Genomic DNA, 22,999 nt, shown 5'->3' on the forward strand with positions numbered 1-22,999 from the left:
TCTTATATATTGTTCTTAACTTTTAAAGGCTTTAAGTCCTTTAAAAAAAATTCTTATCCAGCCAGTGTGTCGATGGTTGAGTGTCAACCCATGAACTAGGAGGTCACAGTTTGATTCCAAGTTAGGGCACATGCCCAGGTTGCCGGCTCAATCCCCAGTAGGGAGCATGCAGGAGGCAGCCAGTCAATGATCTTCTCTCATAATCGCTGTTTCTATCTCTCTCCCTCTCCCTTCCTCTCTCTGAAATCAATAAAAATATATTTTTTAAAAATACTAATTCCTTAATTTAATACCATTGATATTATAATCCTTTCTAGAGTGCTATTTCTTAAATAACTTTTAAAGAAAGTACAAAATTATATAAACTCTAAGTAAAAAAGGTTGGAAAAAGCAGGAACATAAATAGAAATAAAAACACCCCAAAATTTCACTCCCACAGATAACTAGTATTGTTGTTTTGGTATTATATCTTTTTTTTTTTTTACTATACACAATGTACTTTTTTCCTATTATTATATCACGCTATCAATCTCCTTATGGACAATGTTCTTCTTGGAAATTGTGATGAACAGACACTTAAGTGTCTGCCCCTATGATCCCAATCTCCAGGTATTCATGCTTTAAGTAATCCACTCTCCTTGGGTGTGACTTGCTTCTGGCCAAGAAAATATGGTAAATATGAGATGTCATTTCCATGATAACATTACATATGAATGTAACCAAATTTAATACTCTCCCTTGCTGGCTTTGAGGTAGAAGGCAGTCATTTTGGGATGGCCCATGTGACAAGGAGCCGAGAGTAGCCTCTAGTCCAGTGATGGCGAACCTATGACACGCGTGTCAGCACTGACACGCGTTAGCCATTTCTGATGACACACGGCCGCTGAGGCGGCCGCATGCCGAGGATGAAACATTTGCGAAATAATGTTTTTTCCTCAAAGTGACACACTACCCGAGTTATGCTCAGTTTTTTGGCGAAGTTTGACACACCAAGCTCAAAAGGTTGCCCATCACTGCTCTAGTCAATAACCAGCTAACCATTCAGGCCCCAAGTCAGGGAACCCACAGAAAACTGAATGCTGCCAACAACCATGTGAGCTTGAAAGCAGATCCATCCAAAGTTGAGCTCAGATGAGACTGCAGCCCCAACTGACAACTGACTGCAGCTTTGTGATAACCTGAAGCAGAAGACCCAGCTCAGCTGTACCCTGACCTACAGAAACTGTGAGATAATAAATGTCAGTTGTTTTAAGCTGCTAAGTTTGTGGTAATATTGTTATACAATAATAGATAAATAATACAGCAATTTAACAGAACGCATTCTCAGACCAATTAATGCTATTTTTTAATGGCTGCATGGTATCCTACATAATAAAATGGTAATATGTAAATTACCATCACTCCGCTACGCCCACGATTGGGCCAGCAGGAGGCGCAGGGGGCAGGACTCAGGGTGGCCGAGGTAGCTGATTGGGCCAGCAGGACGCTGAGCTCGCTGCGCCAGTGGCGCCGCGAGCTCAGCGTCTCTGTCATGGCTGCACTGGAGGCTTTCGGAAAGCCTGGTGCACCGGCGGACAGCCGGCCAGCTCCCCCGCGATCAAAAGCCAAAGCAGGGGAGCTGGCCGGCTGTCTGCTCCGGCACAAGGCCTTTCAAAAGCCTCCGCCGCGCCGGAGGCTTTCGGAAGGCCTGGTGCATGATTAAATCATGCACTGGGCCTCTAGTTTCATAGAATTAGTGTAGCACACTTTACTTAACTAATCCACTGATGGTGGACACTTAAGTTACTCCCAGTTTCTGATTATTTTAATAATGACTATCCTTATACAAATACATTTGCCCATATTACTAATTTTTTGTTCCTCAGAATAAATACAAGAAAATACAATTTCTTGGTCAAAAGTTATGCATACTTTTGTTCTTGTGTTCTTGATCCAATCCTCTCCCACCTCCTCTAGGTCTCTTGTATACTTGTACCCCTCTCCCTCTTTGGCTCCTTCTTCTTAGACTATAAATATTCTCAAGTCTCTTTCATTCAGAAAAATTAAAATCCTCCCTTGACCCTGAAGTTCTCTTTAGTTACTGCCCTTTCTTCCCTTCTTATTCAAATTCTTTTAAAAAAATATATATTTTATTGATTTTTTTACAGAGAGGAAGGGAGAGGGATAGAGAGTTAGAAACATCGATGAGAGAGAAACATCCATCAGCTGCCTCCTGCACACTCCCTACAGGGTATGTGCCTGCAACCAAGGTACATGCCCTTGACCGGAATCGAACCTGGGACCCTTGAGTCCGCAGGCCGACGCTCTATCCACTGAGCCAAACCGGTTAGGGCTCATTCAAATTCTTAAAAAATTTGTCCACATTGGCTATCTCCATGTCACTTCCCATTCATTACTTAAAATTCTATATTAGTTTGCATACTCATATTGTTCTACTAAAACTATTCTTGCAAATATCAATGGTTTCATAATTGCTTAACAGATTTCTCTTCCTACTTTATTGAACTGCTGACACATTTGACCCTTCTTATTGAAATTCTTTCTTTTTGCTTTTCTCTTCTGCTTCTCCCATCTCTCTGATCACTTCTTCTCAGTATTGTTTCTGGGCCTACCTCCTGAATCTATCCTATATCCTATCCTTCCATAAAGTTTCATCCTTAGCCCTCTTCTCTTTATTTTCTATCTGTTCTTTCAGGGAGTAGTGTTAACTGATAATGTAAACTCTTAATCTCTGGCTGTTATTATTTCTAAGTTTTGGAAGGATATATTCCATTTTTTTGTAGGATTTATAGAGTCTACTTGTATCACAAGTACTCCATACCTAATCTATCTCCCCAAAAAACTTACTCTTCTTGCTACATCATCTATTATTTTGCCCTACTTGATGGTACTAGTACCTGCCTAGTCAACCAAATTATAAATCCAACTATAATCATTAACTCTTCATTCAACCACCAAATCTTGTCAATTTTACCTCCTAAGGCTCTCTAAACCACCCTGTTCTTCTCTAGTCTCAGCCTTGTCATATCCTTTATATTGCCTTCCACAAACGGATATTCCCAGATGCTTCCTGAATCATCTAATTATTCATGTTTTTAAAAATGCATCTATCTTTTAGAGATACATAGTAAAATATTTACACATAAAATCATGTCTAGGATTTGCTTCAAAGATTGTGTGGAAGAGAGAGAAAGTGAAAGTATAGATGAAACAAGACTGGGTGTTGATAATTATTGATGCTGGATGACAGACAGATGGAAAGGGGCTCATTATACTCTTCTACTTTTGAATCATCAAAAACAACTAATCAATTTAAATACAAATCCTTTAATGTTCAACATACACATACACACACACACACACACACACACACACACACACACATTCATCCCTAAAAAGATAGTCTATGCCCTTGACGATGAAAAACAAGGCCCTTCTTGACGAATTCTAGATCACGTTTTATAATTTACCAAGCCACCTATAATTTCCAGAAAATGACTGTGTCACACCTTCAAACATTTGCATATACTGTTCCTTCGGCCTGAAACACTTTTGTCTTCTCCCTAATTGCTTCATTAATTCTTACTCAATTTTGGATAGGCATAACCTCTTCAGAAAGCTTTATCTTAACCCTGCCCCCAAGAGCATGGGGCAGAGTAAAGATATCTCATTTCTATGTTCTCATAATACACTATGCATATTTATATTATAGCACTGACCTCAAAGTAATGAAATTATTGGTTTCCTAGAGCAAGATCACATTCTATCCAACTGTAGAAACCCATGTTTACTGAATACAAATAAATGAATTAATGGGAGCATTAGGTAGAACCGTGGTCGGCAAACTGCAGCTCGCGAGCCACATGCGGCTCTTTGGCTCCTTGAGTGTGGCTCTTCCACAAAATACCACGGCCTGGGCAAGTCTATTTTGAAGAAGTGGCGTTAGAAGAAGTTTAAGTTTAAAAAATTTGGCCCTCAAAAGAAATTTCAATCGTTGTACTGTTGATATTTGGCTCTGTTGACTAATGAGTTTGCCGACCACTGAGGTAGAACTACATGAAGGAAAAGAAATAATGCAAGGTAATTGACATTTATGATAGACAATTTCATCTTTATAGTGAACTAGACATTATGATCATTCTTTTATAGTTGTAAAAATTGTGGCTCAGAGATGTTAAAGGGTCAATCTAAATGTTTTCACATAACATCAGCTTTCCAATAAATTGGTGCCTTCTCTGTTTCTAAATAAGATAGCATAATGCTCCTTATTCCTTAGGCATAGTCTTAACATCATTGTCTCAATATAGAGAGAACATATATAAAACAAAATGGTTTTAAAAAGATAGCTATTTATAAAGCTGTTATCTGTGAGTACTCTAACTTAGAGATTATGCTTTAGTGGTAAAAAGCATGGAGAGGAAAGCCACAACCGCTCAGCTATCCCAACATCTCTCAGCTGGAGGACATACTAAGTAGAGAGAATGTGCAGAAGAGCTTGCAGAGTAAAACCCACTTGGGTCCCAAGAGGGCTCTCCCTCAGAAGAAAGGGAAAAAATTCACTGTGGCTCATAAGGGAAATAGTATTTCCTTCCAAACCTTTCCACTTACACATGTTAAAGTATGTGGCTTAGTAAATACTTGACACTGAAAAGGCACACACCTAAAAACCCAAATCAACACTTTCGTTCAATGTCTACCTATTTTTACCTAGAACACAAGGGTCTGTGTTGAGGTTAAATATTGCACAATCACTAGTATATTCGTATTATTAACACTTTTTAAAAGAGAGATCTTTTGGTTTGAGACTCCCCCTAAGTTACCATTCTCCTACCTACAGGCCGTGGTAGTCAATGTTTTATGCTCTAGACTCTAGACTCTAGAGACTAGAGTGATGCTTTCTTAATGCAAATAACTCACCTGCATTGGCTTTAAGGTCTTCAGGTGTGACCATGACAACAAATCGGATTGCACGTTCATTTCGAAACATCTCGTAAGACCACCGACGGATAGATCGCATGCATTTCACTGCTGCAATGCCGTTGTTGGCAATAAGAACCTGGGAGAGTTAGGGGATGGGAATTGGAGAGAAAAATAGAAAAAGCAAGCAATGATGGAGAAAAAGAAGTAAGACAATTTTGTAGATCTATCTTATTCTGAAAAGGCAGATTTTCAATAGGAATTTGTATTGCTGGTCTAGGTAGTTAAGAACTAGCTCCCACATGACCAAGGGATATTTTAAAATGTTAGCTAAGGAAATACTTCAATATGTGCCTGACTCAACCTTATTCCTTTCTAACTTCCTTCTTTTAAAAATCCTCACCCAAGGATATACTTTGTTTTTAATTGATTTTGAGAGAGAGAGGATGGTTAGAGAGAGAAACATCAATGTGACAGAGAAACATCAATCAGTTGCTGCCTGTATGCACCCTGACTGGGGATTGACAACCCCACAACCTGGGCATGTGCCTTGACCAGGAATTGAACTGGCGACCCTTCAGTGCACAGAACGAAACTCAACCGACTGAGCCACCAGGCCAAGGCATAACTTCATTTCTCTCTCTCTCTCTTTTTTAATTAAACCCTCACCCAAGGGTATTTTTTCCATTGATTTTTAGAGAGAGTCGAAGGGAGATTAGAAGGAAAGGGGGATGTAAGGGGGACAGAGAGAGAGAGAAAAACATCAATGTGAGAGAGACACATCAATTGGTTGCCTCCCACAGGCGTCCCAACCAGGGTCGGGGATCGAACCTGCAACCCAGGTACGTGCCCTTGACCAGGATCAAACCCGGAGCCCTTCAGTGCACAGGCCAACGCTCTAACCACTGACCCACACCTGTCAGGCCCATAACTTCATTTCTTGAAGGAAAAAAATCACAATTACTCTAATCTTGTGAGTTTGTGAATTATTTTACTAAACCAATTACTAGGGAACAGAAAATTAAGAGAGATGGTGTATTATAAATAAGGATGGAGGAAGACCAAACAGTGAGTTTCATGCACTATTCTCCCTTGTAGTAAAATAAGGCAGAGTACCCTGAACATGTATAAGAACCTGGAACCAACCACCACTTCTCTCCAAAATGCCAAACCTCAAATGCCTTAGAATTATAGAGCCTGCCTCTGAATGGTCACAAGAAAAAAAGAAGAATCAAGGATCCTGAGACTTCTCTGTAACAAACCTTTCATTACCCGTCTTGCAATCATGCCTCCAAGGGTAACATGGGCTAGGAGACATATAATCTATCTTTATTGGAAGACTAACAGAAGGACACCGCTGAAGCAATCCTTTTAGGAGTGGGAATGTAGGTCCCCATCCTTTCATCTTTTAATCACTATAAACTATTTCAACCAAGTCATTCGCTTAGCTCTGACATGGTTTAGATAAAAGTGACACAGAGTTAATATTTTAAAAAACGTGTAATCTCTAAGTATTTCATGTGGTGTATTCCCTCTAAACATCTCAAATACGTGGTGGAAGCCAATCAGTCAGTGTATCAAACTGTTTAAACTTTCTCTTCTGAAAGTCTGTACTTCCTTAGCTCCAAACCCAATGCTATGACATTATCTCCTCACCACCACCCCACAAGTTAATTTCTCATAGCCTTTCAGATCAGTGTAGCCCAACCCTGTAAAATCACAAGATCTTTTAAAAAGAACTTGATGAGCACTGCTTCATCATCTTATTAGCTGAGACTAAATTATCAGTGGTTAATACATATTACAGAAAATAGTAAAATTATTTAATAAGATGCTAGGGAGGTAGAAAGGATAACTTCACATGCAGAGGCAAGGTCTCTAAAAGTCTAATATCAGTTTTGAGCAAATCTAGACAACAATTTTAGGCATTAAATCTCATATACTTTGGAAAACTACTTTAGCAGGTTACAAAACTTACCTTCTCAATTACTTTATTCCCCCCAAAGCGAGTAACAAATTCTGCTGGCGAAGCTACAGTGAAATCTCGCTGTGAGTCTATTTTTTTTCGGTCTCGACCTTGCTTTACTAGATGCAAGCCAGACATGCTGGACCTATAAAAATAGAGAAACCATGAATGTCTGTCAATAGGATTTCTTCACACTATCCATCTCCCCTAGAGACCTGCTTTTCACTTCTTGTAACAGTACCTCCAACTATACCCTTGTGAAGACAGCATGCTGGGAGACCACATACTTTTTAAATAGAAGAGAGGAGGGGAAAATGGTCTTTGCTTGTGGAAATCTAAGCAAAAAACTGTTCCTGGATAATAAAAAAAATAATATTAAGGTTTAGCAACAGTGCCATCACAAAGAGATAGGCAATGGTTGGAATGAAATGAAATGGTAGAAATAGCAGACTCAACTGTTAAAACTAAAAATACAATTAGCAAGCCTGTTTCTGGATCATGATTCTGGCATACAGATGACCTTTCTCCTCTGTATCTCTATCCTACATCTTTCTTATGAGCTTTAACTCCACATTTTTAATTGCCTACTAAGTGTTTTACTGGTGTATCCCATAGATATTTCAAAATCAAATTCTTTACAAGGCAGCATAACATACCATATTTCATAAATTTTAAGATGTTCCTCTTTAAAAAAAAATCTCTGAAATTGATATGTATCTTATAACCAATTGTATGATTTATTTAGTAGGCAATATTTTCCCCCTCAATGGTGCCTCTAACAATTAATGGTGTTTTAGATTAGATAAAATATAGTTGTTGAAACTGCACAGACATGGTTTTAAATTCCAGATCTGTCTGCTTAATAGCTCCAATGAGTTTTAGCAAATAATTTAACCTTGCTCAGCTTCAGTTTTCTCTTTGTAAAATATGCATAGTATTCACAGTTCCAGTTATTTACTTATTGTCCCTCAGCTCCAAGCCCACTCTTTTATTCTCTGCACTGTGAAAATAGGGCTAAGCCTCTGCAAAATTGTTCAATTCTGCAAAGGGGAAGACAGAGAGGTAAAAAAGAGACTTATTTTGTGTTTTCCAGTTATTACCAGCATTGCCCCATGTATGTAACAGAAAGTAAACTCTAGCTTCTAGCATCTTTTGACATTCCTGGGAAAGCTTTGATGCATTCTCTTAGAGGTACCAGGAGCAGGAGGTTGTGGTTCCCTGACAGTCAATACTGCCTTGCCATGCTTACTCATCCTCTGGGGTATGCTGCCTGGGCCTATCAGTCACCTGTCAGGCCAGGTCTTCTCCTCAGGGATCTGAGCACCAGCTACTCAAAGCTTACCCCCAGTGGTCTAAGCACCAGCCCCCAAGGGCCCTCCTCCAAGCTCCTACTTCTTCCTTTATGACCCCCAGGTCTAGGGGTGGTAACTGTTTTCCATAGGTATTAACTCTGGGTTACTTCAGTATCCCTTTTTTGTTCTTTTTTTCTTCTAACACCCAAGTAACCAATTCTCACTAATGAATGTCGTCTTTATTATAATGCCTAATGCAGTTTCTCTTTCCTTGACTGGACAATGATAGACCCTCTGAATTGGTGTTTTGAGGATTAAATGAGATAATAGATATAAATAAGGTCCTTTATATTTATACACTGTTTAATAGACAGATATCTTCTTCCATTGCTATTTTTCCTTCCTTTCTCCTATACTCCAACCTTGACATAGTAATTTAACTTTTCAAAATAAAAGAGTATGATTAAAATCGTCCCACAAAGAAAATACCAGGTCCAGATGATTTTCAAAGACAAGTTCCATCTAATTTTCAAGGCAGTAGTCTACCAAACTTCCAGACAATAGAAAAAGATGTAAAACTCCCCAGCTACAGTAATACTGATATCAAACCCAGACAAAGATGTTACATGAAGATAAAAGTCTAGATCCATTTTATTCCTAACTACAAATGCAAAAATTCCTAAACAAAATATACTAAACTAGAGGCCCAGTGCACGAAATTCGTGCATGGAGGGGGGGGGTGTCCCTCAGCCCAGCCTGTACCCTGTCCAATCTGGGACCCCTCGAGGGATGTCCAACTGCCCAGTGGGATCGGGCCTAAACGGGCAGTTGGACATCCCTCTCACAATCCAGGACTGCTGGCTCCCAACTGCTCGCCTGCCTGCCTTCCTGATTGCCCCTAACCGCTTCAGCCTGCCAGCCTGATCACCCCCTAACCACTCCGCAGCCAGCCTGATAGATGCCTAACTGCTCCCCTGCCAGCCTGTTTGTCCCCAACTTCCTTCCTCTGCTGGCCCGGTCACCCCTAACTGCCCTTCCCTGCAGGGTTGATCGCCTCCAACTGCCCTCCCTTGCAGGCCATCTTGTGGTGGCCATCTTGTGTCCACATGGGGGCAGGATCTTTGACCACATGGGGGAAGCCATATTGTGTGTTGGAGTGATGGTCAATCTGCATATTACTCTTTTATTAGGTAGGATAGAGGCCTGGTGCAGGAGTGGGGGCCAGCTGGTTTGCCCTGAAGGGTGTCCGAGATCAGGGTGGGGGTTCCCTTGGGGCATGGGGCGGCCTGAGCAAGGGGCCTGTGGTGGTTTGCAGGCCGGTCACGCCCCCTGGCGACCCAAGTGGAGGCCCTGGTAACTGGAATTTATTTACCTTCTACAATTGAAGCTTTGTAGCCTGGAGCGGAGCCAACCCTCCTGCATGCTCCACGGCCGGCAGCCATTTCTGTTTGGGTTAATTCATCTTCTATAATTGAAACTTTGTAGCCTTAAGCGGAGGCCTGGGCCCAGCCAGGGTGTGCGGAAAGCTTTGCTTTCTCCATTGCCACGGGCAACCCTGGCCTGGTCTCTCCAGCTCCGTGGCTGCCGCCATTCTGTTTGAATTTGTTTACCTTCTATAATTGAAACTTTGTAGCTTGAGTGGAGGCTTAGGCCTGGCAAGGGCATGCGGAAAGCTTGGCTTCCTCTGTTGCCTGGAAAACCTTGCTCTCTATGGCTGTAGCCATCTTGGTTGGGTTTATTTGCATACTCGCCCTGATTGGCTGGTGGGCGTGGCTTGGGCTGGTGGGCCGGGCTTGGGCATAGCGAAGGTGCGGTCAATTTGCATATTACCCTTTTATAAGGTAGGATAGCAGGGTATCAGTGCAAGGGTAGGCAAATATTAGTAAAAAATATGTTCCTCCATGACCAACTTGAGTTTGTCCCAGGTATGCAAAGATGGTTTAATTTTAGAAAACCCATAAATGTAAAAAACTGTGTTAGATTTCCTAACAAGTACAATAAAATGAAAAAAAAAATTAGAGGCATTAAAATTGCAAAGAAGGAACTATCATTATTTGAGAATATGGTAATTTACATAGAAAACAGAAGATTTTGCAATCGAATAACTGACATTCCTGGGAAAAGCCTTGATGCATTCTCTTAGCAGTACCAGGAGCAGCAGGTTTTCCAGCTATTACCAGTATAGACCTTAGTCAAGTGTCTTGATATACGATAAATTCACAAGAAGTTCAAATATATTATATACAGTTGACTACATACAGATTATAAAATTAAAAATAGATCATAAAGCTAAAAACAACTAAAATACACATACTCTTAAGAGATATGTATAGATACAATAAAACAATATAAACAGGAAAACAAAAGACAATGAACATGTGATTAAGAAAGTTGATTATCTGGGTAAGGGGGGCAGGGAGAAGGGTTGAGGAAAGATTATATAATTAAATGTAGGTGATGGCCAAGGACCCACCTTTGTTTTAAAAATTAAACAAAAGAATGTGATGGGTTTCAAATCCTTCCTACATTATTAAAAAACACAACAAATAAATAAATAATAGAGGGCCACACAAGGAACAATGAGTACGTCATGAACCAATAATTATATAATTCTATACACCTAAAGTTAAACACACACACACACACACACACACACACACACACACACACACTCCTCAAAGGTCAACTTTCACTTATTTAAGGAAGAAGTGGAGAAATAGAGAAAATATAAACCTAGAACTAATAGGGAGCTGCTTGAGTATAACACAAAAAGGGAAGAAAGTCTATATTGATTAAAAAAAAAAGGTGGAAAAGGAATTGGTTATAAGATTTAATCAATAGTTTAGAAATAAAATGGATCTCATAATCTTCACCTCTCATCTACCTTTTTTTGGGACACTATTAGAGAATGCTGTCTTGTAAATAAATGGAGTAAGCCAAGAAAAAGGAAGACAAGGAACATAGAATCCAACACAGAAGAGAAGGGCATTCCCTAGATCCGTGGTCGGCAAACTGCGGCTCGCGAGCCACACGCGGCTCTTTGGCCCCTTGAGTGTGGCTCTTCTTCCACAAAATACCACAGCCTGGTGAGTCTATTTTGAAGAAATGGCGTTAGAAGAAGTTTAAGTTTAAAAAATTTGGCTCTCAAAAGAAATTTCAATCGTTGTACTGTTGATACTTGGCTCTGTTGACTAATGAGTTTGCCGACCACTGCCCTAGATGATTGTTTAAATTGGAAGACAGACTGCTCTAGGAGGTATGCATCTTGGAAGAAATGGACAGATCATTTTGTATTTAACTACAGAAAAACAAAATAAAACTTGCTCATATATATAATATATATAAAATATACATGGGTTTGGTTTCTTTATATATATACATATTTGCTTATTTTACATATATAAAACAAAAAAATGTTGTACATATAAATGTTTGTTATATATAAAATGAGTTGTTGCCCTGGCCGGGTTGACTCAGTGGATAGTGCATGGGCCTGTGGAGCGAAGGGTCCCGGGTTCAATTCCAGTCAAGAGCACATGCCCCGGTTTCGGGCTTGATCCCCAGTAGCGGGCATGCAGGAGGCAGCCAATCAATGATTCTCTCTCATTATTGATGTTTCTATCTCTCTCTCTCCCTCTCCCTTCCTCTCTGAAATCAATAAAAATTAAAAAATAAAATGAGTTGTTTTTTTATTTTACTCCCAGTGGAAGTTTTGCTTGGTTTTCTCCCCAAAGGGTGGAAGATGTCAAATGAAAAAGAAAAGAAAATGATGACTGTTCTAAAGACTAATTTTACCAACTCAGTGTTTTTTATATGTTTTCTGCTTCTGCCAAAGTCCAGTTTAACTTTCATGTACTATTTTTTCCAAAAAATCCTCTCAAGATTGCAAAAACAATCAAAGATGATAATAGAGGGGCCTTTAAATACTGTTATCAAGCAAATCATTCAGGTCTTTTATGTTAACTCTGCTGAAGAGGAACAGACCTGAAGAGGCCTGAAGAAGGCTAAGAAGGCCTGACTCATTTCCTCCTCAGCCTGAGTTCTAACAGCAGGAAGAAAAAGATCCCAGGTAAGGAGCCTGAACAATCCAGTCTGGTTGCCCACTGTCATGTGCCAGGACAATTGCAGCAGGTACCTTTCCTAGTGCCACAGACACATTCTAAAAGTTTTCTTTAACACTACCTTCAACAGGGATGGGACACACTACACAGAATCGTTATCTATCTTCACAATAGTTGAAGAGTCTTCTACTCTTGAAAAACCAGCCAAATCCAGTAATCAAATTTGGCACAGACTGAGTGAGATCCCGTAACGAAAGAAGAGCACAGCAAGATCTGCACAGGGATGCTTGTTTTCAACATAACTACAACTATCACACATGGGTTCAGGTACTTTGTTTCAAATTCTGAATGTAAAATACAGGTTGAGAAATCTAGAATAAAATATGAGTTTTTATTCATTTCCTTTTAAAAAACACAGTTTCTTCGAGATATTAAAAAAAAATCATCAAAGCAAATTTCCCATAAATTTCAGGGCTTAACTGCAATGCCTGACTGTTTTTTAAAGGTATACAGGGCCTAAATACGGCACCCTATAACTTACCTTTGAAGCATGTAATATCTCATCTCTTTATTTTCCTCTGCAGAACCTCCATATCACGACAGCAAAGGAATGAAAGCTGTCTCTTCAGATGTCGGCCTTGTAAACACAAGCCACAGCTCGTCCTTCTGTTGCAGGTGCTTAAAACCCAGGAGGACAAGAGATACTGTGCCTTCTGCCTACTTCTTGGCCCTGCTTCAGTCAGACTAGAGTATTCCTGATGGCCTAAAACTACAGTCCTTTTGTCCACTTTGTCCCCAATTTCCATATTTCCCTACCTTTCCTCCTTTTTTAATTTCCCCCCCTACATTTGGCTCACATCTAGAATTAGTTGGCTTCCCAAAAGGATTGAGAGAAGAGGGGAGAAACATAAACATTTGTGTAACTGGAAAATAGATCTTAGCAACTCTGCATTAGCTGCAGCAAACATGTTTCAACAACGGTCACTTTCTTCTGCCTGTCACCAGAGAAAAGCTCCACAGCCTCTCCTGGCTGCCAGGAGCACATGACAGAGAAGGCCAGGGCAAAAGAGAAGAAAAAGTTTACAAGGACAACTAAGCCAAGAAAATAATGGGGTCACGAAATCCAGAGGGAGGAAGACAGCACAGCCTAGGTAAGTAATTTCTGAGATCCAATCAAAACAAATAATACTGATTATCAGACTGCAAAAAGGGGAAAAGCAGGTCAAGCAGTAAAAACAAAACAAACAAATAAAAACCAAGTACAAAGGACAAAACCTGCCACTAGTAGGGAATTCTGTATAAAGTGGGAGCCACAATTTTAATTTTCAGGCCAAAATAGTGACACACACACACACACACACACACACACACACACACTTTTAAAAACAACAAGATGTTATTCACTAAAACTTGAAAATAAGAATGAAGCTGGTACAAATAAGATATAGAGATGTGGATAAAATCCTTGAAAGGAAAAAGGAGCCCGAACAAATATTTTAGACACAGAGTTTAAGCTGGGTTAAGAAAAACCCTGCCTAGAAAGGCTACTGGACACATCTATTGCTATGAAAGCAAATTTGCCACAGATGGACAAATCACTTAAATAAATAAATAGTGGCTGAATGTTACAGTAACATAGTCCTATTTTAGCTTTTAATTAGGTAGATGCTCATGACATTGCTGCCTTGTAATGGAGATAACACTCTAACAGCTAGAATCTATAGAAGCACAACTTCCTGAGACAAGTCCTCCAGAATGGTATAATTCACCAGAGTCATATCTAACCTGATTTACTAATATGTAGCACAGAAACATTCCCACCAAAATGCTGGGTAGAAATAGTTAATAATCTGATGCCAACAATGCTGAGAACCTATTAACGTTCCAGAAAAAACAACAATACACTCAAAACAGAAGTACACAAATGACCTGGCGTACAGATAGAAGATGAATGATGAAACTGAAGATAAAATGATTAAGACAAACCTCAATCTTCAGACATTCAGATGACCCCATGTTGAAAAGACTCACTCAGGCCACTCAACATGACCATCCGCCCTAATAGAAAATGGATGTCTTGGGTTGTGTTCAGGTCTGTACCACACTGTAGCATTCCTCCTATACTATGCCAATCTCTGATAAAGTTAGTTGTTTACTTCTTCCTATTTCTATGTCTCTTCAGAATAATATATCTCCAAATAGAGCACTGAGACCTTTATTTAAAACAATTATAGTGACAACAGATGTAGAAGGAGCTCAATTTTACACATGCATCTGAGTGTCTCCAGATGTAGGCAGTTCCCAAAAGAGAATCACTCTCTGCCTTTATTATATATCCTGAACATTCAAAAACCAAAATAAGCATTGAGTACAGAATAAAGCAGGCTATTTTTTCACTCGATTGTATCAGAAAAATATACCAAAGAGGCACACTCTTTGTTCCTGCTTTCTTTTACTAAAGGGATCTTTCTAAAACAACTAAACACTAACACAGCACACCCAGATCCAAAAACAAAGCTGCAGCTTTTAATCTTTTATGGATGCTGCTCACAATTCTTCTGTAATTATTAGAACACAGGAAATAAAAAGCCACATTCATCCATTTCTCCAAATTCAAACCATCCCCATTTTAATCTACCATAAACAAAGTGTCCAAGGTAGACACATACCTGGCACAAAATCCAACTAAGAGCCCACACTGATCCCAGCATTGTAACATGCCAAGCACCAAGGATGACGTAGCAGTTTACCCGGCAGACAGTGATGCAATGGCTGGCTTGATTGCAATGCAGTCTCAGTTATACTGCAGCACACACTGTGAGAGACTGTTTTACACTGGGGCTTTTCCAAGCAGAGAAATCTTGATTCAAGGATATACCTCTTTTGAAAATCTACTGACCACATAGATAAAAGTTTAGTTGTGGACACTAAATTCTGATCCACTGATTTATATGCCTATCCTGCATCAATGCCACACAGTCTTCTTAGCTATGGCTTTATAATAGATTTTGAAATCAAGGAGTATAACTCTTCCAACTTTGCTCTCCTTTTCTAAAATTATTTTGTGTACTCTAGGTTCCCTGGATTTTCATGTAAATTTTAGGATCAGCTTATCAAATTCTAGAAAGAAGAAAAAAGCCCGCTGATTTTGAAATGAACTATGAATTTATAGCTCAATTTAGGGAAAATTGACACCTTGACAATACTGAGTTTTACAATCCCTGAACATAGACTATCTCTCCTTTTACAGGCTGGGACAAAAGTAGGTTTGCAGTTGTTCATATAGAAAATTATACAATAATTAATCAATAATAATTCAAGAATAAACTGTTTTGCATACTCACAACTATAAACCTACTTTTGCCCCACCCTGTATTTAGCTCTTTAATTCCTTTCAGTAATGTTAAATTTAGGAGAAACTGAGTGAAGGATACACAGGAACTCTTTGTGCTATTTTTGCTAATTCTTCTGTCTAAAAGCCTAAGTGACCGTTACAACCGGTTGACCAAATGACTGGTTGAGTGGTCGCTATGATGCTGCACTGACCACCAGGGAGCAGAAGCTCAACACAGGAACTGCCCCCCTGGTGGTCAGTGTGCTCCCACAGCCAACCCCCGCATGGCCGGCATACCTCCTGCGGCTTGGATCACCAGCCAGGCCAAGGGACCCTACCCATGCACAAATTTGTGCACCGGGCCTCTAGTATATATATGAGAGGCTAAGTGACCAACCGTACATCCATCCGACCATCCGACCAACCAACCGGCCAGTACATATGACACACACTGGCAATTCAAAAATAAATGTTGACTCGGGCATACGCAATACATATAAAGCTCTCGCTGGCACCAATCACACATGTGCGTTTCGATCTGTCATTGTCAATAGTGAATTTGGTTGTTTTTGTTGACGTTCTAAAGCTGAAAGAAAGTGTCTGAAGATCAACTATTGTCACAATGCACCTCTGACACTTCAATAATGGAGAATTAATTCTTCTAATTAATTTCCTTTCAATGTGCATGAATCTGTGCATCAGGCCTCTAGTAAAATAATAAAAGAGGCATAAAAGCATAAGAACAGAGAGAATGGAAATAGAGACCCAACAGATTAGAGATGTCAGGAAATTATTGGAGCCCTAACCAGTTTGGCTCAGTGGATAGAGAGTTGGCCTGTGGACTCAAGGGTCCTGGGTTCGATTCCGGTCAAGGGCATGTACCTTGGTTGTGGGTACATCCCCAGTAGGGAGTATGCAGGAGGCAGCTGATCAATGTTTCTAACTCTCTATCCTTCTCCCTTACTCTCTGCAAAAAATTATTGGAAAAAAGAGAGTGGCTGGTCAAGAATTAAATGCCTCAGAAACCAAAGAGCCAATCGTAGGGAAAGCCACTTAGAAACAAGCATAACTCTACTTTAGCACTCTGGAAAAACTCAGAAATTACAAGTACATAGTATATCTCTACTAGAAAGGTTGGAGATAGAGTTGAAAACAAAATAAAGTCTGTAGTTTACTGAACCAGCCCTGGCTGGTATGGCTCAAAAGGTGACAGGTTCAATCCCCAGTCAGGGCGCATATGGGAAGCAACCAATCAATTTCTTTCTTTCTCTCTCTCTCTGCCCCTTCCTTTCTCTAAAATCAATTTAAAAAATAAATGAAAGTACTATGCCAATGTTAATTACTTAGCTTTAATAAATACAGGATTACCAGAGAAATTATAGGATTCCATTTTTAAAGTAAATTTTAAATAATCTATAAGACTTTATTTTAAAATATATTTTTATTGATTTTAGAGAGAGGAAGGGAGAGGGAGAGAGAGATAGAAACAGCAATGATGAGAGAGAATCATTGATCGGCTGCCTCCCACACACCTTCTACTGGGGATAGAGCTCACAACACAGGAACCCGCCCTGACCAGGAATTGAACCTTGACCTCCTGGTTCATAAGTTGACGCTCAACCACTAAGCCACAGCCAAGCTAGGATGCCCATTTAAACTTGATTTTCATATAAACAACCAATCCTCTTTTTCATAAATATGTCTCATGCAGTATTTAATTTTTTATACTAAAAAATCATTCAGTTTATCTGAAATTCAAAATTAACTGGAAATCCTATATTTTTATTTGCTAAATCTGACAACTCTAGATAAATGAACTGTGATTAGGCAAAATGCTAAATTAGGAAAAGCTGAGTGAAGGATACACGGAACTCTGTGCTGTCTTTGCCAATTCTTCTAAATGTAAAATTATTTCAAAATAAAAAGTTAAATTAAAAAATTAAGTTTATAAAAGACTTCAATGGCATGGGAAAATACTATTATGTAAAAAAAAAGAGCAGGAAACAGAGATGTGTGTTCATTATCATATCTATGTATGTATTCTTTAATGAAATTTATCCTTAATGGGTAAAAAACACTGAAAGGAAACATCAAATATTAACAGCAGTTATCATAGAATGATTGTATTCTGGATTGTTTTATTTCTTTCTTTATACTTTTTGGATCTCCAACTTATATATATATATATATATAATAATTTTTAAAATTTAAGCAGCAAACCACTTGTAAATTTATGTTAATAGGAAGAAAAAAAAGAGCAGGAAACAGCATTACATAAAATAAACACTGTCAAGCAGCTGTCCTGAGCCCTATTTACAACATTCATAATTTCATTTAGAAAATTAGGTAGGATCACAGAATCAACTCTGCAGACTGCACATACACAGACAGCTCTTGTTTTATGAATGGAAAGAAGTGGGTAGGAGGTAGAAGAAACTATTGCTCTCAGCAAGAGTACTAAGTCGCAGATCTCATAATGACCTTCTCTGTCTACTCATTTCTGAGGCACTATGACAACTGGGAACCTCAGAATATCAAGGAAGGAGCATTGAGAGTAAAATATTTGGGAAGCAAAAGATCAGGGAGGCTAAATGAGAAATGCTAAGAAAGTCAAAACATAAGAACACTCTCACAGGCCAACCAACAAGCAAAGCCAAAATATAATCTCAAACCTAGAGTCAGTTTTATTAACTAGAGGTCCGGTGCATGAAATTCGTAAATGGGTAGGGTCCCTAGGCCTGGCCGGTGATCAGGGCCGATCAGGGCCTTCTGGCTGCCAGCCAGGGCCTTCTTTCATTCCACGGCACCCCCTGGTAGTCAGTGCATGTCAAAGCAAGCGATTGAACTCCCGGTCTCCCAGTCGAACTCCTGAGGAGACACTGCATATTAACCTTTTATATAGAGAGATTATATATATAGATTTCCCATGTTAAAGCTTGGAAGTGATGAGGCAAAAGATAGGATGGGAAAATAAAATTTCCTGCCCTCTCAATAATGGTTATTCTTGTGGATGAAAAAGGGGTTCTACGGAAAGTGACCTCTCTGGGTGATCTGACCATAAATTCCTAACTGGGCAAGGTGATGGTTTGTCATGCCCCAGGCATATAACTTTTTTTAATAAAAGGTTTATTTTTGCCTTAAACAAGCCCTGTCCATTGTTTCTGTGCATCTAGGTTCATACACCTTTGAAATAAACATAATCACCCTCAAGAATATACATATTCTTGTAAAGGATCCTTTAATTCAATACATACACACACACACACACACACACACACACTGCTTCCTCCCATCATTCTCATATAGTCTTCCTTACTTCCCTCCTTAATTTCAAATGCATTTTTTTTTAATTGCGCAACTGTCATTCATTAGATCATTTCAAATCTTGCTTCCTGCAACTGTTGTCAGTTTTAGCTCAAATAAACTCATAAAAATTCTCTCATAAAAATGTTTGGACATTTCTTACATTGACATCTGAATTATAACACTAACAATATGTTTGCTGTAATCAAAAGTTTTTCAAATCTAAATTTCCAAGTTTTAATCTCTAATTTGCAAAAGACTTAAAGAGGTTTTTACAGTTAACAATTTTAACCTCACAAAAAGGACTCCTCCATAATGAATATCATATTACACTAGTATGGCACATTTTACTTTTCCAAAAGCTTTTGCCGCTCTTATTTAATTTTACCTCCATCACTAGATTTAAAGGAAATCACTTCAAACTCAGGAGTTTAAAGTGACAGACTAAAAAGAGAAGAAAATCCTTATTTCTTTGTAGGTCAAACACAAACATATACAGTTAAAACTAAAAAGCTCTGTCCTTTATAGCTTTTGATCAAATCATGTCATTACTCTTGTCCCCTTAACTTCCCTCTTGACCCAATGGCAGCAAGCGCTGAAAGCTACTCCTAGATTCTTTCAGAATCTAACCTCATCATTATTTCCTATGGATGAAGGTCTATAATACAATTCTATATGATTTTTTTTATTGACCATGAATTTTAGGAAATATAAAAAAGCAAAGTACTTTTCTTTCTAGACCAGAAAGGAGATAGGACTATACCTCACCTTCAAGGAGCCTTTTCTGAATGAACTTAATCACTCTCTCCTTCCAGAGTAGCAACCACTTGTCTTAAACCCAGAGACAGAAATTGTATTCTGGAATTATATATATAGAAATAATAGCAATTACAGATTGTTTTCCAATTAAGTCATTAAGCAAAGATGCTTGCTAAGCATAAAATGTTGGCCACTTGATATTTTGAGTATATATTTTAAGAAGTTTAAGAGCAAACTAAGATGGAGTTTCAAATACCATAACATGAATTATAAGATAAAAAAAAGTTTTAAAGAAAGCACATACCCTAGAGGTAAAAGATCCAACTGTGGGGCTAATGTGATTCCAACTGGACCTCAACCAGAAATTCAGCATACTTGTTGACAAAACTGATTACAATCTTTGTTTGGTAGATAGCGTAGGTTGATGTAGATTTAGACTGCATTGTAAGCATGCAGAACAATCTGACCTCGAGTGGTATCCCACAAGGAGCAAATGTCAATATCCATACAACTAGATGGCTCTATTATATGCCACCAAATCATACATTAGTTATCAAAATTAAGATGCCTACAGTCTTAAATGGTCTTTCTTCTCAAATGTTCAATTAAATATCAATAATGAGGTTCAGAAATATATCAACCTAGCTGATCTTATCTACAAATAAAAAAGCATAGTTGTCTACAATGAGGAATATACAATGTATATTCCCACCAACCTATAACTTTCTTGGGTATTATCTATATATATAAAAGGAGAAGTGTCCCTCCAGCTGGTAGCTATGACATGCACTGACCACCAGGGGGCAGACGCTCAATGCAGGAGCTGCCATGACGGGCACTGGCCAGCACCACGGACCTGGCACCAACAAACCAACACTTGGCTTCCTCCAAGTGGGACACAGGCCCTGCTACCACCCCGGAGTGACACCCCACCAAATTGTAGCCAATGCTGCCCAAGACCCCTTGGCGCAAAATGCGGCCCACAGCCCAGCCCAGCCCGGAAATGGTTGCTGTGGGTACCAGGTAATGACGTCACGGAGCAATGCCTAGCTTCCTCTTCCTAGCGACTAGCCTCTTTGCAGTTTCTTCAGCCCAGGAACACGACTTGTTTTATAGCCAGGTGCAAACATTTTATACTTTAACCAAATGTTTGTGAAGCATTTTCATGTGCCTCATCTCATTTGATCCTCACAGAAGTCAGAACCCTATTTTCTTTTCATTAGCCGGAAAACGGAGATTTAGAAAGTTTAGAAACTTGACCTGACTAAAAATAAGTAAGAAATGGTGGAACTTGAAAATGACTTCACGTTTTCTCACTGCGCAGAATATAGTCAAACACTGCTGCAGTTAAATATTTTACCCTTTGTTCTCTGTGCGTAATCTACAATAATAACCTGCTTCATGTTGATATTTACTGCTGTGTTGCTGACATTACCTGAAAGAGAAGTTGGGGTGCTTCAATGGGCTGGAAAAAGTTTAGCTAAATCAGAAATCAGGTCTAATTAAGCAAGTTTATTCTATATATATATAAAAGGCTAAGTTGACTCGTGCATGCGCGATACATATAAAGCTCTCACTGGCACCAATTGCACCCATGTGTTTCGATCTGTTATTGTCAATCATGAATTTGATTGACACTTCTATTATAGAGAAAGGGAAAATAGTGATATTAAAATATTTCTTCTAATTAATTTCCTTTCAATGTGTACGAATCCATGCACCGGGCCTCTAGTTTTCTAATGTTTGGGTCATAAAGCTTAGAAAGTGATTCATCCAGTCTTTCATGGGTACTTTAGAAAATATGTGACACAAGTCATCACCATCTCTGGAAAAGATGAGAAAGATATTCCAGCCTATCCATCATTCTCACAGACTTCTCATTTCTCACCTAAAACCAAACCCTAAACTTGAGAGGCCCACTCTTATCCTGTACAATGGCAATCACTTCACTAGGTTTTAGGTTACCTCCAGTTACCATCTCTTAGGAATGTACCTGTCCCTTTCATCAATATCATCTGTGAAGGATTAGGCTATTCATTCACTCAGAAAGCTGAACCAGTCTCTAGTTAACTTTGGGTTCAAAGAATGAAAAGGAGTACCTGAACCAATATCCTCATTTTCATAAATGAGGAAAATGAGTCCAAAGAGATACTATGAATTGGTATGGTGGCATAGCTAATTGGTGGCAGATGTCAGAACAGAGTTCCTGCTAACAGCAAATAAATTTGACTCAATTTAAATTACCCCAAGGACACCATATTCACAAATGATTTAAGAAATAACTTTGTTTTATACTGGAAGATTAGCTAGCTGAGAAGTGAGTGGGAAGTGGCACTATCTCCTACACAGGATGCTGATCACACTTCAATCCATAGCTCCTCCACAAGCTATGGGAATGAGTTTTGCAATAGTAGGGCATGCAAACAAATTCTCAGGCACACATACCACTGATCACACAGTCTTTGCAATAAGAGCCACCAACTTTGGGAATGACTTGGCAACTATAAACTGCCTTGTAATATCATCAGCTGAATTTCCTATAATGGTATCTATTTTACCATTGCCAAACTCACAATTTCCAAATCCAACAAAGGATATTCTGTTTCACATGGTCTCATATTAGACAAAATTCTTAAGGTGCTGTATAGCTTAAGAATTTAATTTTTGGTTTGTTACTCCTCACCCAAGGAAATTTTTTCCACTGATTTTTTAAAATATATTTTTATTGATTTTAGAGAAGAAGGGAGAGGAAGAGAGAGATAGAAACATCAATGATGAGAGAGAACCACTGATCGGCTGCCTCCTGCACGTCCCCCAATGGGGATCGAGCCTGCAACCCAGGTATGTGCCCCTGACCGGAATTGAACCAGGGACCCTTCAGTCCACAGACCAATGCTCTATCCACTGAGCCAAACCAGCTGGGGCTCCACTGATTTTTAGAGAGTAGAAGGCAGGGACAGAGGGGTGAGAGAGAGAAAAATACATCGATGTGAGAGAGACACATCAATTTGTTGCCTCTCACACAGCCCCAACTGGGGCCAGGGGTTGAACCTGCAACCCAGGTACATGCTCTTGACTAGGAATCAAACCCGAGACCCTTTGGTGGATGGAACAATGCTCTAACCACTGAGAAACGCCAGCCAGGGCTAGGATTTAAATTTAACCCAATCTTTCTCAACAGGACACTGTGACATTTTGAGAACAATTTTTGGTGGTGTGTGATTATCCATTGTAGAAGGTTTCAAATCATTGGTCCTCTGTCCTCTAAAAGCAAGTAGTCCCACAAGGCACAACCCCAACACATTTACAGGTGATCTTGAGGGGGAAGACACAATCACCAGTATTAGCCCAACTGGTGATGTGGTTC

The 22,999-nt window shown here is 39.2% G+C and overlaps 1 protein-coding gene across 9 annotated transcripts in view; it reads right to left on the bottom strand.

Annotated features, from left to right (window-relative positions):
* The window catches only part of ACACA (acetyl-CoA carboxylase alpha), a 247,263-nt gene that overhangs the window by 171,051 nt on the left and 53,213 nt on the right, over window positions 1-22,999 (bottom strand). For all 9 annotated transcript variants that reach the window (XM_079797353.1, XM_079797348.1, XM_079797349.1 and 6 more), the window contains 2 exons: window positions 6,896-7,028; window positions 4,918-5,056 (listed from right to left, as the gene is read on the bottom strand). In XM_079797353.1, coding sequence (XP_079653479.1) covers window positions 4,918-5,056; window positions 6,896-7,028 — 272 coding nt within the window. The remainder of the gene's footprint in view (window positions 1-4,917; window positions 5,057-6,895; window positions 7,029-22,999) is intronic.

This window comes from Cnephaeus nilssonii, assembly GCF_951640355.1.
Source record: "Cnephaeus nilssonii genome assembly, chromosome: 19".
NCBI classification, from domain to species: domain Eukaryota; kingdom Metazoa; phylum Chordata; class Mammalia; order Chiroptera; family Vespertilionidae; genus Cnephaeus; species Cnephaeus nilssonii.